Raw genomic sequence first — 18,529 nt, 5'->3', positions numbered from 1 at the left:
GGCCTGGGTGCTGTCTCTGAGCTTTTTATTTTTTTACTTAAAGCTAGCATTCTACTACTTAAACCTCCACTTCCAGCTTTTAGTGGTTAATTGGAGATAAGAGTTTCACACACTAGCTGGGCGCTGGTGGCTCACGCCTGTAACCCTAGCTACTCAGGAGGCTGAGATCTGAGGATCGTGGTTCAAAGCCAGCCCGGGCAGGAGAAACCGCGAGACTCCTATCTCCAATAAACCACCAGAAAACCGGAAGTGGCACTGTAGCTCAAGTGGTAGAGCGCTCGCCTTGAGCTGAAGAGCTGAGGGGCAGCGCCCAGGCCCAGAGTTCAAGCCCCACAACTGACAAAAAAAAAAAAAAAGAGTTTCACACACTTTCCTGCTCAGACTGAATTTGCACCACGATCCTTAGATCTCAGCTTTCTGAGTAGGATTACAGGCATGTGCCCAATGTAATTTGTTGTTTGTATCTAGCATTTGTAATATGTTGAGTCCCTCTAGAATTTATTTAGGTGTGGGAGGAGCTTGGAATCTATCTTCATTTACCCTCCTAACCATGTTTCTCACTATGCACTATTAAAAATTTGTCTTGCATTCATTTGGAAAACCCACCTATACCCAAAAAAACGTGCATAACATTTGGGGGAATGGGCACTTTGCAATGACTGTCCATGCAAATATACACATATATCTGATACTTTATAAGAAAAATGAGATGACTCTTTCTGCCCCTAGGCACTTCCCCATGCAGACCATAATACCCATCATTTCATCCTTGAATATCCCATTTGTCATGTGCCTGCCTTTGGTTGTAGAATAGGCTCTGTGTCACTACTGCAGCCTTTCCTTGATATTCTGGAAGACTCAAGCCCATTCTCTATAGGGCCAGTTTATCAGTTGGGTCCCCTCTTTTTCCCCTCTTTTGAAGATGTTGAATACTGCAGTTTACCTTGTCCTGGTCCATATCTAGCACCCACCCATGCCCAGGCCTTCCCTTCTGATTTAGGCAAATCCTCCTTTAGGTCTTAGACTTGATGCCTAGGCCACTCAACTCACATCACCCAGCTTGAGCCATAGGGCTGGAGTCTATCCTGTCAGAGTGCTAGGGCTGCCAAAGAATACATAAGCATGACTCAGGATCTGAACCCTCTAGGACCTCTATATAACTGTGGTGCTTCAAGCAGGACCGTCTAATTCCCACCCTGGTGGCCAAGCTTTTCTTATTGGACCATCTAGTTCCCACCCTTTGTAGCCAAACTTCTCTCATCAGAAGTGTGTCTTAGGAGGTAACTTGGTCTGATACCTGTAGCCCCCATGTGACTCATGTAAGTGCCTTGGAAATAGAACACACTGATTCCTGAGAATCTGCTATTGTGCACAGGCAAAACCATGGGCCAGAGCAAAGAAAGTGATCAGCCAATCATGAGGGTCCCTGAAGTCTGGAGCGAGAAGACGGGGACCCTTTGCCCTCAGGAGGCCAAGGGGTACCTTCCACATGCAGCTCAGAGATCTTTGGTGCTTATTAAGTGAGACTTTCCTGGGCCATGGCCCAGTGCCTGTCCTGGCTGGAGCCATGGCCTGGAACCCTGTGTTTGTTCAGGGCCTGGACAGGCCTCCACAATCAAAGATCCAACTTGGCATGGGTGAGGGGATGTGACAGAGAAGACCTGCAGTGGCTGCAGCTCCTGGGGTCTCCTCTCAGCATGCTGCTCACCAGCTCGGCTCTGTATGAGGACAAGGGTCCCCCAGGAAGTCAGGGGCTACTGGGAGCAAGGCCCGATCCCTTACATGTTCTTCCCCTCTCTGACCCACAGGACTCTCTGGCTCCTGTTGCTCGCACAGGCACTGAAAAGACATGATGGCAGCAACTGGGTATCTGCAGCTGCCAGCAGCACCCCAGGTACGCTATCCCAAGCTTGTGCGGTATCCCTTGCCAAGACTCCTTCCGTTTCTTCCACGTTGAGGATTCGTGGGGAAGCCTGAGTATCACCTCATCACCTGTGTTCAGACACTCCTTCCCCCATTTTCCTCTCAGACATTGAGGTTTGTCCTCACCTGACTCTTGTTATTCTAGGCCAAAGTGACTTTTGAGGATGTGGCTGTGCTCCTCTCCCAGGAGGAGTGGAACCAGCTGGGCCCTGCTCAGAGAGGTCTCTACAGAAACGTGATGATGGAGAATTATGGGAATGTGGTTTCCCTGGGTAAGGCCCCTCCAGAGGCCTGTCTGTGGCCATACGTGGTGGACTGGGATGAGGGTTTCCAAAGGGAGATGGCTGTGGAATGGGGACTCAGGACAGGCTCCTGGTGGCTCACTCACCTCCAGATGTTCATTGCAAACAAGTCAGACCTGTCCATCTTCATGTCCCCAGAGGTGACGCTGGCTAAGAGGATATTGGTAAATGTATAAACAAAGGGCTTCCCTCCCAACAAACAGGATTACCAGGATCCAAGCCCAGTGTAATCTCCCAGCTGGAAAGAGGAGAAGACCCGTGGGTCCTGGATGGGCCGGGAGCAGAGGAGAGCCAGGGCCTGGGACAGAGCCTCTCAGGTGAGTGCTGGGAGGGACCCTGCCTTCACTAGAGGCTGAGCTTGTTCAGACTTGAGCCTCTCATTGCCATGCTTTCCACCCATCTGGGATGAGCCTATGAAGCCTTGCCTGGCCTCGGGGTCCGTAGGTGGCCAAGTGCTAGGCCCAGCAGGAAGCAGGTATAGCAGGGAAGCTGGATGGGATGGTAGAACTAAGTACAAAAGGTAAGGTAGGAGGGCAGAACTGATTATACACAATATCAGCCCACAGACAGGCGTTTCTGTCCCTGCCAAAGAGACAAAAGCTGGTTACCAAGGTCCTAAAAGGATTTACTCTGTGATTATTACCTACTTGGTTTAGAAAAAAACAAAGCATCCTACATATAGAGGGGAGTTTCTCAACCTGGTTTTCATGGAAAAAGCTGAAAAATTATCTGGGTGCCCGTGGCTCATGCCTGTAATCCTAGCTGCTCTGGAAGCTGAGACCTGAGGATCATGGTTCAAATCCATGAGACTCTTCTCTCCAGTTATTTACCCTAAAAGCCAGAAAATAATGAAAACTATTAATAAAAAGCCACTAGTGGAGTTGTTGCTCAAGTGGTAGAGGCTTGAGCACAAAATCTCAGTTACAGTGCCTAGACCCTGAGTTCAAGCCCCAAGATCCAGAAACAAAAAACAAAAAGCTGAAAATTTGCTATTTGAGCAAGTCAAAACAGCCCACTGTTCTCCATATAGTATTGTACTCTGATTCCATGTGTGAAATAATATTCTCAACTTAGAAAAGAATTAGATTTTTTTTTCCTTTTTCTTTTTCTCTCGTGTGTGTGTGTGTGTGTGTGTGTGTGTGTGTGTGTGTCTGTGTGTGTGTGTCTGTGTGTGTGTCTGTGTGTGTGTCTGTGTGTGTGTCTGTGTCTGTGTCTGTGTAAGTAAGTAATTTTTAAAGCCGGGGGCTGATGGCTCATGCTTATAATCCTAGCTACTCGGGAGTCTGAGATCTGAGGATCATGGTTTGAAGCCAGCCCAGGCAGAAAAGTCCCCATAAGACTCTTATCTCCAATTAACCACTCAAAAACTGAAAGTGGTGCTGTGGCTCAAGTGATAGAGTGCTAGCCTTGAGCACAAAGAGGCTCAGAGACAGAGCCCAGACCCTGAAATCAAGGCCCGCAACAACAACAAAAAAAAGTGTAATCTTAAAATAATATCAGATACATAAAGTATCTAGGAATTTAACAAAAGATGTATGTGATATTTATGGAGAAAATTATAAAACAGAAGATGGTATGATATGTGTTCATAGTTGTTTTGGGTGAAGAAGCTCTTTCTGCAGAATAGTGACATGAGAATCTTGGGAAAAAGTTAATGGAGTAGCACAGTTCATACTCCAGTGATTGGGTAGGTTCAGCATCTCAGTGTGGCTGTTTTCCCTTTGAGAACTGTTCGTTTCCAAGGGTAGTGAGTCAGGGCTCTAGGTATTATAGACAGCCTGCCTCTGTTGGTCTTTATTAGAGGAACAGTGGATGTGCCCGCCTCAGAGGAGTTAAATCTTTCTGTGACTGGAAGCAAGAGGACACATTAGGTTACAGAAGTCTTGCAAAAGACTTTTTTTTCTTTAAGATGCTGTTTCTCAGGCTGGTTTGTATCTTTTGGCTCAAATGATCCTCTTGAGTAACCAGTACTATAAGTGTGCCACACCACACAATACTTCACAAAGAACTTTAAGCTGCTGGCTATAACCACAAGAAGCAAGAAAATAGAGAGCATTTCCATCCACTGCCAAACCAGATTTGTTCTCCAGAGAGGCCAGCCTGTGGTCCCAACTAGTAGAAAATAAGACTTGTCTTTTTTTGGGGGGGGGGGATGGAGGGGGGCATGGGGCTTGAACTCTGGGCCTGGGTTCTGTCCCTCAGCTCTTCAGCTCAAGGCGAGCGTTGTACCACTTGAGCTACAGCGCCACTTGCGTTTTTCTGGTGGTTTATTGGAGATAGGAGTCTCATGGAGTTTCCTGCCCAGGCTGGCTTTGAACCGAGATCCTCAGATCTCAGCCTCCTGAGTAGCTAGGATTACAGGCATGAGCCACCGGTGCCCAGCAAGACTTTTCTTTTTCTTTTTCTTTTTTTTTTTTTTTTTTTTCTGGTCGTTGGGGCTTGAACTCGGCCTGAACGCTGTCCCTCAGCTCTTCAGCTCAAGGTGAGTGCTCTACCACTTGAGCCACAGCACAACTTCTGGTTTTTTGGTGGTTTATTGGAGATAAGAGTTTCATGGAGTTTCCTGCCCGGGCTGGCTTTGCACCATGATCCTCAGATCTCAGCCTGCTAAGTAGCTAGGATTATAGACGTGAGCCACCGGCCCCCAGCAATAACACTTTTCTTGGGAGCCTTTGAGTTTTGTACTGAAGGTAGATTTTCCAAGAACACAGGAGCACCTGATCACTGCCTCTGGCACTAGCCGTGGTAGAGGATGATACTGAGTGAGTTCTAAATACAGATGTGCATAGAAACAGGGATTGACTGCCATTGTCTGGGCCATGGCATCAGCCTCAACTAGCAGGGAACAGAGTGCTCTGGAGGCTTATCTCGGTAGCTCTATAGGTAAATATAGTGTGTACACCTGCCTAACTCCCCTGCTGTTTTGCACTGTGTTCCAACAGCAGTAGAATTTTTCCACTCTCCAGGGAAATGTTTTGTTGTCACCTAACTCTTTTCCTTTTACAGACAGCCTCAAATGTGACCACACTGCAGACTGTATGCAACAGGACAGTTTATCTTGTCCATGGAGTAACTGTATATTTATTGTTTCTTCTTCTTCTTTTTTTTTTTTTTTCCAGTCATGGGATTTGAACTCATGGCCTGGGCACTGTTCCTGACCTTTTTTTTTTTTTTTCCCTCAAGGCTAGTGGTCTACCACTTGAGGCACAGCACCACTTCTGGCTTTTTCTGTTTATGTGGTATTGAGAAATCGAACCTGGGCTTTATCCATGCTAGGCAGGCACTGTACCACTCAGCCACCTTCCCAGCCTAGTTATTCTTCTTAATTCAGTACAGTTCCTAAAGGTGGTACTCCTATGTAACCAGAACAACATATTGATATTCACTAGAGAGCTACAAAGCTTGTTCTGTAGCTCACACAATCCCCACAACACTAAAGGAGGCTTTTCCTAATTAAAAATTTGTTTTGGTAAGAGTCTCTTTTTCCACCTTTACATATTTCGTCATTATTAGAACATACTACCTGGGTTAGAAGCATGAGACCCTGAATCCAAACCCATTACCTTAAAATAATAATAAATAAACAACGTTCCCTCTCCGTTCGTAAAGCTACAACTAAATCTAAGGATTTTTTTTGTTTTTTGTTGGTCATGGGGCTTGAACTCTGGGCTTGGGCGCTGTCCGTGCACTCTTCAACTCAAGGCGAGCACTCTACTGCTTGAGCCACAGCACCACTTCTGGTTTTCTAGTGGTTTATTAGAGATAAGAGTCTCACGGAGTTTCCTGCCCGGGCTGGCTTTGATCCGTGATCCTCAGGTCTCAGCCTCCTGAGTAGCTAGGATTACAGGTGTGAGCCACCGGTGCCCGGCTGAATCTAAGGTTTTAAGTGTAAACTGACATTGGCTCAATGCAAGGTACATGGCAGGCATGACTCTTACCTTCCTTCACAGCAACTTGTATATTATGCTTTATGTCATGGAGGACTGAGTTAGCTCCAGTGTGATTGGTTATTTTGTTCATATTATTACTCTAGCATTAGGTATGAAGCCATCTATTTAGGAAACTCCACAAACAATAGAAATGATACATTTTAATGTAAATTAATAATTTCTTTCTTTGGCCTACAGGCTTTTATTTCTGTGAGGATGGAGCTAATGACTTAAAAAAAAAAATTTTAGTGTGATGCCCTGTGGCTCACACTTGTAATCCTACCTACCAGGAGGGTGAGAAGTGAGGAGCATGGTTCGAAGCCAGCACAGGCAGGAAAGTCTATGAGGCTCTTATCTCCAGTTAATCACAAAAAGAGCTGCAAGTGGAGCTGTGGCTCAAGTGGTAGAGTGATAGCCCTGAGCAAAGGAAACTCAGACTGTGCCCGAGCCCTGATTTCAAGTCCTAGGACTGGCACCAAAAATAAAAATAAAATAAAAACAGAACCAGTCTATAGTGCCTTTTTTAAAATGGCACATAATATTACCCTTCCTCACCTGAGTTGAATCTACATTTGAACAAGTCAAATAAGTTATCTATCACTATATTACTATATTTGGGTTGTTGTCCCCCCCCCCCCTGCATGTCCCAGGGCTTGAACTCAGAGCCTGGGTACTGTCCCTAAGTATCTTTGGCTCTAGGCAAACAGTCTACCACTTGAGCCACAGTGCCACTTCCAGCCTTTTCTGTTTTTGTAGTACTAAGGAATTGAACCCAGGGCTTCATTCATGCTAGGCAAGCACTCTTACCATTAAGCCACATTCCTAGCCCCTATGTTTGGGTTTTTATCATCATTATTACTTTTTTGTGTGTGTCAGTCATAGGGCTTAAACTCTGGGCCTGGGTACTGTCCCTGTGCTCTTCAGCTCAAGGTGAGCACTCTACCACTTGAGCCACAGCACCACTTCCAGTTTTCTGGTGGTTCATTGGAGATACAAGTCTCACAGACTTTCCTGCCCAAGCTGGCTTTGAACCATGATCTTTAGATCTCAGCCTTCTGAGTAGCTAGGATTACAGGTGTGAACCACCAGTGTCCAGCTATTATTACTTTTTTTTTTTTTTGGGGGGGGAGGTCAGTAATAGGGCCTGAACTCTGGTCCCTCAGCTCTTCAGCTCAAGGCTAGCACTCTACCACTTGAGCCATAGCACCACTTCAGTTTTTTCTGCTTATGTGGTACTGAGGAATTGAACCCAGGGCCTCATGCATGCAAGGCAAGCGCTCTACCACTGATCCACCGTCCTGGCCTTGTCTTTCTTTCATCAGCACTAGGGTTTGAACTCAAGGTCCTGTGCTTGTACACTCTGCCATCTGAACCAAACCTCTAGCCCCTGGATCTCATGTTTTTGCCAGGGCAGCCTCTCAGACCCTGGCAGATGCTCCCAATTCTACTTTCAGAATAGCTAACATTGTAGGTGTGCTCTACCATGTCCAGCCTAATATCTTTTTTTTTTGGCCTGTTTTGGGGCTTGAACTTTGGGCCCAGGCACTGTCCCTGAGCTCAAGACTAGTGTTCTACCACTTGAGCCACAGTGCCACTGCTGGCTTTTTCTGTGATTAATTGGCAATAAGAATCTCAGGGACTTGGCCTGGGAATATGGTTTAGTGGTAAAGTGTTTGCCTAGCATGCCTAAGCCCTGGGTTCCATTCCTCAGTACTACATAAACAGAAAAAACTAGAGGTGACACTGTGGCTCAAGTGGTAGAGTGCTAGCCTTGAGAAAAAGAAGCTAAGGGACAGTGCCCAGGCCCTGAATTAAAGCCCCAGGACTGGCCAAAAAAAAGTAAATCTCATAGACTTAACTGTCCAGACGCGATCCTCAGATCTTGGCCTCCGAGAAGCCAGGATTACAGGCGTGAGCCTCCAACTCTAGGCCAGCCTAATATCTTGACAATTGTTTTCTTTGCTTTTTTTTTTTTTTCTTTCTCTTTTGAGTAGCTCATAATTTTTGGGGGGGAGTGGGGGGTGGGGTCCAGTTGTGGGGCCTGAACACTGGGCCTGGGTGCTGTCCCTGTACTCTTCAGCTCAAGGCTAGCTCTCTACCACTTGAGCCACAGTGCCACTTCCGGCTTTTTTTTTCTGCTTATGTGGTGCTGAGGAATCGAACCCAGGGCCTCAGGCAAGCGCTCTACCACTGAGCCACCTTCCCAGCCCTAACTTTTTTATTGAATGTAAATAAACTGTCTGGAGAGATAGCCTGTCCTGCTGTACAGCCATAGGTTTTGTTCTGATTGCTATGATTACTTTGCATGTACTACCTGAGTCAGGTTCCTCTGGCATTTTCTTGTGCTTATGGAGGGAGTTCAGCCCTCACAGAGTCTGTACCTTAAACAGAGATCTCTATGCTTGCTTCATTCCAGTCATAGACTGCTTTGTCATCCAGGGCTTCATGGCCTGGGTTGGAGACCAGACTTGACTATCCTGACCTATCTTCAGTCACCAGATGCTATTTCTCTGAGTTTTTTGTTGTTGTTGTTAGTGGTGGTGGTAGTCGTGGGCCTGAACTCTGGGCCTGGGCGCTGTCCCTTAGCACTTCAGCTCACAGCTAGTACTCTACGACTTTAGCCACAGAACCACTTCCAGCTTTTTCTGCTTATGTGGTGCTGAGGAATTGAACCCAGGGCATGCAAGGCAAGTACCACTGAGCCACCATCCCAGCCCAGTGAGCTACCATCCCACCCCTTTGCTGCGTTTTTTTATGGTTTGTTTTCTTTTGTTTTTTGCTTTTTGGTTTTGGCCAATCCTGGGACTTGAACTAAGGGCCTGGGCACTGTCCCTGAGCCTGTCTGTGCTCAAGGCTAGCACTCTACCACTTGAGCCATAATGCCACTTCCAGCTTTTTCTGTGTATGTGGTACTGCAGAATAGAACCTGGGGCTTCATGTATGCTAGGCAAACACCCTACCACTAAGCCACATTCCAAGCCTCACTTAGGTTTAGGATTGAACTCTTCTCTGTAATACTGCTCCTTCTGTAGCTGGCGATGACCTTCACTATCTGAGCCCATGATCAGAGGTAGTGGATGTTTTCTTTGTTCCAGCCACAGTGACTGTTATCAGTGTCTTTCCAGTGAGTTCCATCTTTTGTTTCACGGGTAAGAAGAGGCTAGGCAATTGTTTATCCTCCCCTTCTCCAGACCTGGGCCTCCCAGGGAGGCTTTCTCATGAAGGAGATCTATGCAAAAGAATGCTATTGTATATGACTCTCTCAGGCTCTTTAGAGATGAATGGCTTCTCCTCACCCTCTTGTCTTTCAGTCAGTACCATCTTCCTTCTTCAGTGAGCACAAATCAGTTCACAGTCTCTTCTCTCCATGATCACCTGCTTCAGGCTCTTGAGTTACATGTACTCTTAGCTTTTTCCAGTTTTGGGGATATGAGTGATGCTCTTTCTTACTTTCTCCCTCCTGGGGAGAGCAAGTTAACATACAATTAATAATAGCAACAATGATATTGCATCTGACATATACTTAATAAAAGAGATTCTGAATATTGAGTCAGATTGGTTAGTACAGCCTTATGACTTCTCGCTGCCATATTGGCGTTTGCGCTTCTCTCGCTTCTGGCAGTGAATGTAGATTGCATTAACGTCAGGGAGCTAGTGGTCAGGGACTAGGGCTACCAACAAGGGTTTGCATGCTGATGTGGCAGAGACAAAGATGAGATGATGGAAGCTCTATCTGGACTGCTTACCAGTTGCAGGACTTGTTCTAAGAGAAAGCTAAGTTCTGTCCAGATGGAGAACTCTGGCAAGCACCCAGCCAAGTCAGTAGGATATCTTCATGTGGCTAACCTTAGGATGGATATGGTAGAGCACGTTAATAGGGTCCAGGACCACCACCAAGGTAGCCCTTCACCCTCAGTGTTATTTCTGGCCCACGTTCTTAAGGTGTGACATTGAGGGTTTGCCACAGTCTATTCTGCCTCCAACCTTTTACAAGAACTGTTAGCATTTGGCATGTCTCTCATAGGTAACCATTACTTGGATGCCTAAGGCAAGACAAATCAAATTAAAGCATGTTTTATTTTTCAGCTGCTTTTGTCCAAATCTTCAGTCTTAAACACTATGGGGATGTTTCTACTCACTGTAGAAGTTCCCTTGTCATTGTGCATAGATAGGCCCTCAGAATCTGATGACTGTAGTTCTCAGGTCTCTTTGTTGAGGGTCTTGAGGCATCCTGAGACCCATTGTTAGCACTTGTCTTCCCAAACTAATTTCTGAAACAATTACAGAATAAAATGCGTGGGCTATAAGTATAGAGCACTTGCCTAGCATATGCGAGGCAATGAAGGAATGGACGAAAAATAGAGCTTCTGCCAGGTGCCAGTGGCTCTTGCTTATATTGCTACTCAAGAAGCTGAGATCTGAAGATCAGTTAAAAGTCAGCCTTGGGCTGGGAAGGTGGCTAGTGGTAGAGCGCTTGCCTTGCATGCATGAGGCCCTGGGTTCAATTCTTCAGCACCACATAAGCAGAAAAAGCCAGAAGTAGCACTGTGGCTCAAGTGGTAGAGCCCTAGCCTTGAGCTGAAGAGCTGAGGGACAGGGCCCAGTCCCAGAGTTCAGGTCCCACAACCAACCCCCCCCCCAAAAAAAAAAAAGTCAGCCTTGGCAAGAAGGTCTGAGAGACTATCTCCAATTAACCAGCAAAATGCCAGGCTGGAAACATGGCTCAAGAAGTAGAGTGTGCCAGCCACAAACAAAAAAGCTGATCATGGGGCTTTGAATTCAACTCCCAGTTGTCAGTATTTAAACAGAAAGAAAAAAGCTAGGCACTCATGGATCACCCCTGTAGTGCAGGCTGAGATCTTGAGTATCATGATTCAAAGCCTGCCTGGGCAGGAAAGTCCATGAGACTTTTTATCTCCAATTAACCACCAGAAAACCAGAAGTGATGCTATGGCTCAAGTGGTAGAGCCCTCACCTTGAGCTGAAGAGCTCAGGGACAGCGCCCAGGCCCAGAGTTCAGGCCCTACGACCAAAAAAAAAGAAGAAGAAAGCTTCTATCAAATATGTCAAATATGCGCATACACACACACACACACACACAGAAGGCTGATGGGAAATAGAAATATTTATAGGTAAAGCCCAATTGGAAAATGTAGTGTGTGTGTGTGTGTGTGTGTGTGTGTGTGTGTGTGTGTGTGTGTGTGTGTGTGTGTGTGTGTGTGTGTGTGTGTGTGTGTGTGTGTGTGTGTGTGTGTGTGTGTGTGTGTGTGTGTGTGTGTGTGTCAGTTAATGTCCTTTCTAATACTGGACTTCAGGATGAAACCAGGCGCTCAGGTTCCTCTCTATTGGGGTCCAAGAAAGGGTGGAACAGATTAATTTCTAAGTTGTGACTGAGCCCAAAACACCTAGTTCCTATCCACACAGATGGGAAAGAAGACAACATTCTGGTTGTCATCCTTGCCTATGATCTCAGCATCTACTGAGAGCTTGCTGACTCTGCACTTTGCCCTGACGTTGCTCCCACTGGCACCTGCCATAACCCCAGTGTCCTTGGATACGAGTGTTCTACTCTCACAATCTGCTGTGAGGCTTCTTGTCCTAGAACCTCCCTCAAGTATGACAGTTCCTCCCAGCAGTCCTCAGAGGAGGCCTTGGAGAGTCGCTGAAGCCTAACATCCTGAGCCTGAGGGCCAGGTTGGGCTCTAGGGAAGCCATAGGGCACCCTGGACCCTGTGGTGCTAGAAAGCCTGACCACCATCTGCAACATGAATAGCCTTGGCCCTTCCCCCAGAAACCCTGAAGGGCCTCAGGGCCTTGCCATGCAGTCAGCCTTGTACTTCTCCAGCCAAGTGTGCCCTTGATGAGAGGCCTCCTCACACCACCCAGACTCTCAGGGCAGCACCCCACACAAGGTTTTGGCGTTGAGGCTTTCTAAATTTTTGGTAGTACTGGGGTTTAACTCAGGGCCTCTGCTTTATTAGGCAAGTATCTACTGCTATACCATACCTTCTGTACTCCTTTGCACTGTTGTTTTTTTTGTTTGTTTGTTTGTTTTGTTTTTTCAATAGGCTGTCATTCCTTACCCAGACTCAAATCTGGACTGTGGCTCTTCCTTTTTTTTTTTCATGCCATAGGTAGAGTGGTTGTGATAGAATGTGGGGGTGGGGGGTGGAGAGGGGAGTTAAATGGAAATAGAGTCTCATAGATGGACTGACTTTGAATTACTAGGATTACAAGCAGGAGCCACCAGTGCCTGGCAGTAGTGCAGTTTTTTGGACTTTTTTTTTTTTTTTTTTTTCTACTGCTGTCCTGAAACTCTGATCTCAGATAACAGGCACATGGTACCAAGCCTGGCTATTGGTTAAGGATGTCTTTTTTTTTTTTTTTTTTTTTTTGGGTCCGGTCGTGGGGCCTGAACTCCGGGCCTGGGCGCTGTCCCTCAGCTCTTCAGCTCAAGGCTAGCGCTCTACCACTTGAGCCATAGTGCCACTTCCAGCCTTTTTTTTCCTGCTTATGTGGTGCTGAGGAATCGAACCCAGGGCCTCATGCTTGCAAGGCAAGCACTCTACCACTGAGCCACCTTCCCAGCCCCCATCTCAACCTTCTAAGTAGCTACTGCATGAACACTAGTGCCCAGCTTTGAGAGTCATTCTTAACCTTAACATCTGTCTGAGATGTGAAATAGAGTTATCCTCTGTAGCACCTACACCCATATAAAGCCTCCAGAGCTCATGGCTTGATCCTAAAAGTGTCTCCACCCATTCCTGCCAGCCACTCACACTGCCTTCTCCACAGGCCTCACTTCCAGAATAAAGGTAACATTCCTACTGCATAGCTCCTGGTCCCCTATACGACATTATTTTCCACAGAGGCCACATGTAGTGTGGCCCGTGCCTATAATCCCTATAATAATTATAATGCCTATGATCTCAGACTCTCAAGAAATAGACATCAGGAGGATTAAGGCCAGCCCAGACCCAAACAAAAGCAATCTCAGTATCAGAACAAAGACTCGAGCTTGTCATTCCAGCTACCTGGAGCATAAATGAGAGAATCCCAGGCCAGCCTGGATATAAACATAAGATTCTATGCTAAAAATGACTCAAGGACTGGGGACATAGCTCAGGCAGTAGAGTATCTGTCTAGCAAGCACAAGCCCCTGAATTCAATTCATGTGTGTGTGTGTATTTTCCCCCTACACAGAAGCTCTGACCACTCACCACATACACACCCACTGGCCCATGATAACATTCCTTTTCCTACGTATTAAGTATTCAGGTCTCCCTTGCCCAGGCTAGCCTTTGCTGCTCCCATGCTACTGTATTACCCTGCGAGACTTGTACAGACCTAGAGGTCCTGCACTTCTGTCTCATGTGGTCCTTGGAAGCTCAGTCAGTCCACACAACTACAACTAGAAGGGCTGAGTATGGTGGCACAGGGATGTACACGCTGTGAGCCTGTGTGCCCTCTGCGTAGGGCATCATCTCAGACTGGAGCTGATATCTCCCTCTTCACCCCATGGTATTAAGTCTATCTCAGGATATGCCACCTTTTGATTTCTCCACAGAAATCAGCAAAGTCGATGTTAGGGCTGCTCTCTGCAGTTTTGAATAGTGTTAGCTTTATTGTGGATTTGTTGTTTCAGAATGCAAAACGAAGGAAGAAAACCAAACTATAGACTTAAGTTTAAAGTCGTTAGCTTCCAATGAAGTAACAGTGATTCCAGGAAAAACACACGTGGGAAGGACTGAGCAAGAACATCACCAAACAGAGCAGAGCTTCTGCCTGAGTTCAAACCCTGTTGGCCCCCATAAGCTTCCAGTCACAAAGCACCAGACAGCTTCTGGTGGGGACAGACCATACATGTGCATCCAGTGTGGGAAATGCTTCAGTCGGAGTTCCCATCTCCTTCAGCATCAGCGAATCCATACTGGTGAGAAACCCTATGTATGCAACATTTGTGGGAAAGCATTCAGCCAGAGCTCAGTCCTCAGCAAGCACAGGAGAATCCACACGGGTGAGAAGCCCTATGAATGTAATGAGTGTGGAAAAGCCTTTAGAGTGAGCTCAGACCTTGCTCAGCACCACAAGATACACACAGGAGAGAAGCCCCATGAGTGTCTGGAGTGTCGCAAGGCCTTCACGCAGCTCTCACATCTCATCCAGCACCAGCGGATCCACACCGGGGAGAGGCCGTATGTGTGTCCCTTGTGTGGGAAAGCCTTCAACCACAGCACTGTGCTGCGGAGCCACCAGAGGGTACACACTGGGGAGAAGCCTCATGGGTGCAGTGAGTGTGGCAAGACCTTCAGTGTGAAGAGGACACTGCTGCAGCACCAGCGGGTCCACACCGGAGAGAAGCCCTACACGTGCAGCGAGTGTGGCAAAGCCTTCAGCGATCGCTCTGTCCTCATCCAGCACCACAACGTGCACACTGGAGAGAAGCCTTATGAGTGCAGCGAGTGCGGCAAGACCTTCAGCCATCGGTCAACCCTGATGAACCATGAACGTATCCACACCGAAGAGAAGCCCTATGCCTGCTATGAGTGCGGGAAGGCCTTTGTGCAGCACTCACATCTGATCCAACACCAGCGGGTACACACAGGGGAGAAACCCTATGTGTGTGGGGAGTGCGGACACGCTTTCAGTGCTCGCCGGTCTCTGGTCCAGCATGAGAGAATTCATACAGGCGAGAAGCCGTTCCAGTGTACCGAGTGTGGCAAGTCCTTCAGCCTAAAGGCAACTCTGATCGTGCATCTGAGAACCCACACTGGTGAAAAGCCCTACGAGTGTAACAGCTGTGGCAAGGCCTTTAGCCAGTACTCAGTGCTCATCCAGCACCAGCGTATACACACAGGGGAGAAGCCCTATGAGTGTGGGGAGTGTGGGCGTGCCTTCAATCAGCACGGGCACCTGATCCAGCACCAGAAAGTACACAAGAAGCTGTGAGGTGACTGGCCTTCAGGGACCAAGCTGGAAAACGCACCAGGACACAGACAGCCTCCCAGGGAGGAGCCCCTGTGAACTCTGTGGGACTCCCTTCACCTTGATGACCGTGTCACAGGCTGATTCCGTGCCTCCCCTGTGTAAAGACTAAACAGGGTAGCCTTTGTCTTTATCATCTTGAAGTTATATTGGTGAGTCATCCTAGGATTAAGATATTGATATAAAGATAGCCACAATACTTTTTTGGTTTGACAATAGTTTGACATGAGTAAGGAAGGGCTCTTATCCCAAAAAAACTTTCTTCCATTCCAAATAAAATGCTTTATTTTAGGTTGCTATATGCTTTTACTAAATATAACCATTCTATTTATTCTAGCATACTGGACTATTCCTAGTATTAAAACCCTGAAGTGTGTGAATAGGATGTCACTGGATATGGTGAAAGGGCTGAAATCGAAGTATAACAAAATGCTTGTTTTGCATGAAAAAAAAGGAAAGTAAAGCTTTGTCACTGAGAACTTATATAAAATTTAAAAAGCTTATCTGATGCTTCATAAAAATTCAACTGAAATTCAGCTAACAACTGGTGGCATAAATCCTGTAATCTTGACATTCCACAGGCTGATAGAGGATTGTAAATTTATGGCCAGCCTGGGCTACATAAACTTCTGGTTAATAAACCTTATTTGAACCATAGAATTCCACCCCTGGCCCACAAAGGGCATGTCCTTTTCACATTACAAAAAAAAAGTAGCCAGGTGCTGGTGGCTTATGCCTGTAATCCTAGCTACTCAGGAGGCTGAGATATGAGGATCATGGTTCAGAGCCAGCCAGAGCCGGAAACTCCATGAGACCCTTAACCTCCAATAAACCACCAGAAAACCAGAAGTGGCACTGTGGCTCAGAAGCGGTAGAGTGCTTGCCTTGAGCTGAAGCGTGTATGGAAAGCGCTCAGGTCCAGAGTTCAAGCCCCATGACCGAGCCAAAAAAAAAAAAAAAAAATTCCATCCCACTAGCTCTAAGATTTTAATTCATTCTAGCATTGCTAAAAACTTAGCCTAAGCCAGGTGCCAGTGGCTCACGCCTGTAATCCTAGCTATTCAGGAGGCTGAGATCTGAGGATTGAGGTTCAAAGCCAGCATGGGCAGAAAAGTCCTGAGACTTATCTCCAATTAACCAAGAGAAAACTGAAGTGCCACTGTGGCTCAAGTGGCAGATCACTTGCCTTGAGCCCACGATCCCAGGGACAGTGCCCAGGCAGAGTTCAAGCCCCACAACTGACAAAGTCTAAGCCTAAATTCTTATCTGAGATTCAAATTCAACTCCTTCCAGCTGTAAGCATGGGAAAGTTTTTGAAGGTAATGCTAGGGACAGGAGGCAGAAAGTGGTAGCATTGACCAGGAAGCATTGCACTCATAACCCAACTTAGGAAATTATAGCTCCTATGTACAACTATTTAATGGGGGGAGGGGGAGAGAACAAGTGGTATACTTCCCAGATACAGTGGTGGAACAGCAAAAGCAGCTCAGGTAGTGTCCACATCCTGAGTTCAAGCCCCAGGCCTGGCAAAGAAAAAGTACTCTTCATATATTGGAGAAAATATAGAATGCTTCATAATAGCAGGTGCTAAACTGTCAGTCTGGGGACACATCAGACACAAGTTAGTGGAGTTGAAACCCTGAAAACATCTTACAAAAAGCCTCCTCTGGGGCTGGGAAGGTGGCTCAGTGGTAGAGCACTTGCCTTGCACAAGTACGTATGAGGCCCTGGGTTTGATTCCTCAGCACCCCATAAGCAAAAGGAAAAAAGAAGCGGTGCTGTGGCTCAAGTGGTAGAGCGCTAGCTTAGAGCTGAAGAACTGAGGGACAGAGCCCAGGCCCAGAGTTCAGGCCTCATGACTGAACCCCCAAAAAAGAAAAAGCCTCCTCTGTATGAATCCTACAAAAATTCTTGATAATGTAATTTAATGTTACCAGATGCTTGTGTGCAAAGTAACAGCACAGCTGTTTAAAGAAAATCAAGGGCTGGGAAGGTGGCTCAGTGGTAGAGCGCTTGCCTTGCATGCCTGAGCCCTGGGTTCGATTCCTCAGCACCACATAAGCAAAAAGAAAAAAAGCCGGAAGTGGTGCTTTGGCTCAAGTGGTAGAGTGCTAGCCTTGAGCTGAAGAGCTGAGGGACAGCGCCCAGGCTCAGAGTTCAGGCCCCACAACCGGACCCAAAAAAAAAAAAAAATCAAATAAAATTGCAGCATATGTACACAGAATTTTTGGTTGGTTGTGGGGCTTGAACTCTGGGCCTGAGTGCTGTCCCTCAGCGCTTCAGCTCAAGGCAAGCGCTCTACCACTTGAGCAACGGCACCGCTTCCAGCTTTCTGGTGGTTTATTGGAGATGAGTCTCACAGACTTTCCTGCCCAGGCTGACTTTGAACCGATATCCTCAGATATCAGCCTCCTGAGTAAGCTAGGATTACAGGCGTGAGCCACCGGTGCCCAGCTATATAGATTTTTAAGAAACATGCAACATTAGGTGTAATGAAGTCATGAGTTAAAAAGATTAGTCAGAAAAGGTATCTCTCTGAAGCGATGAACCTACAGCCTTGGATCCAAACAGCTTATTTTCACGTCTTGGGGATTGAACTCAGGGCCTGCGCACTGTCCGAACTGCTTTTGCTCAAGGATAGTACTCTACCACTTGAGCCACAGTGCCACTGCTGGCTTGTTTATGTAGTAAAGGAATCGAACCCAGGGCTTCACGCATACTAGGCAAGCACTCTACCACTAGGCCAGTCCCAGCCCAAATTTTAAATGCTTTTTTTTTTCAGGTCCAAGACTAGGATTCAAACTGAGTACCTGCCAAGCAAAGTGCTTATCTAGCAGGTATAATGCTGAGTTCGGTCTCGAGAACCACTAAATAAAAAACTGGGCATCCTGGGGCCTGCTTGTAATCCCAGAATTCCAAGGTCTTAGCCAGAATAGTTTTGAAAGCCAACCTGGGCTACTTGGCAAGAACTCAAGAAATAAACAGCCAGGTGCTAGTGGCTCATGCCTGTAATCCTAGCTACTCAGGAGGCTGAGATCTGAAGATCACAGTTCAAAGCCAGCCCAGGCAGCAAAGGCTGTGAGACTCTATCTCCAATAAACCACCAGAAAACCTCAAGTGGTGGTGGCTCAAGAGGTAGAACGCTTGCCTTGAGCTGAGGGACAGTGCCCAGGCCGAGTTCAAACACCATGACTGACCAAACAAAAAAGACACCAACCCAAGTCCCAGCTCGTTATGCCATGGTTTTGAGCCCGTCCTTGGGGAGCAAACTCCTATTCCTGTAGTCTTACAGCCCATCTCACTGGTAGTCTCTTCAACCTTCATTCTACCAAAAGGCTCCACAGCATGATCCCTAACCCTGAAACCACAGAAACATACGTAAGCACGACC

At 46.8% G+C, this 18,529-nt stretch overlaps 1 protein-coding gene across 2 annotated transcripts; it reads left to right on the top strand.

Annotated features, from left to right (window-relative positions):
* Window positions 1–81: 81 nt before the first annotated feature.
* On the top strand, window positions 82–15,880 carry LOC138806115 (zinc finger protein 250). Of its 2 annotated transcripts, XM_069991683.1 has the most exons (5): window positions 82–1,894; window positions 2,069–2,195; window positions 2,429–2,542; window positions 5,232–5,294; window positions 13,800–15,880. In XM_069991683.1, exons 1-5 carry the CDS (start codon window positions 1,850–1,852, stop codon window positions 15,101–15,103), a joined length of 1,653 nt encoding a protein of 550 aa, XP_069847784.1. In that variant the 5' UTR covers window positions 82–1,849; the 3' UTR covers window positions 15,104–15,880. The 2 variants fall into 2 exon arrangements, with proteins under 2 accessions (XP_069847784.1, XP_069847783.1); XM_069991682.1 differs by lacking the exon at window positions 5,232–5,294 and having other exon boundaries at window positions 85–1,894; window positions 13,800–15,877.
* Window positions 15,881–18,529: the final 2,649 nt, after the last annotated feature.

This window comes from Dipodomys merriami, unplaced genomic scaffold (assembly GCF_024711535.1).
Source record: "Dipodomys merriami isolate MVZ:Mamm:240054 unplaced genomic scaffold, mDipMer1.0.p SCAF_4, whole genome shotgun sequence".
Classification (NCBI taxonomy): Eukaryota; Metazoa; Chordata; class Mammalia; order Rodentia; family Heteromyidae; genus Dipodomys; species Dipodomys merriami.
This window is presented reverse-complemented; position numbering and strand designations above follow the sequence as displayed.

Excerpts from the sequence above, each read along its gene's own strand:
- LOC138806115 (XM_069991683.1), top strand. The coding sequence starts at position 1,850 with ATGATGGCAGCAACTGGGTATCTGCAGCTGCCAGCAGCACCCCAG. Across the intron at positions 2,196-2,428 it reads TGGGAATGTGGTTTCCCTGG|GATTACCAGGATCCAAGCCC; the intron begins GTAAGGCCCCTC and ends CCCAACAAACAG. Across the intron at positions 2,543-5,231 it reads CCTGGGACAGAGCCTCTCAG|ACAGCCTCAAATGTGACCAC; the intron begins GTGAGTGCTGGG and ends TTCCTTTTACAG.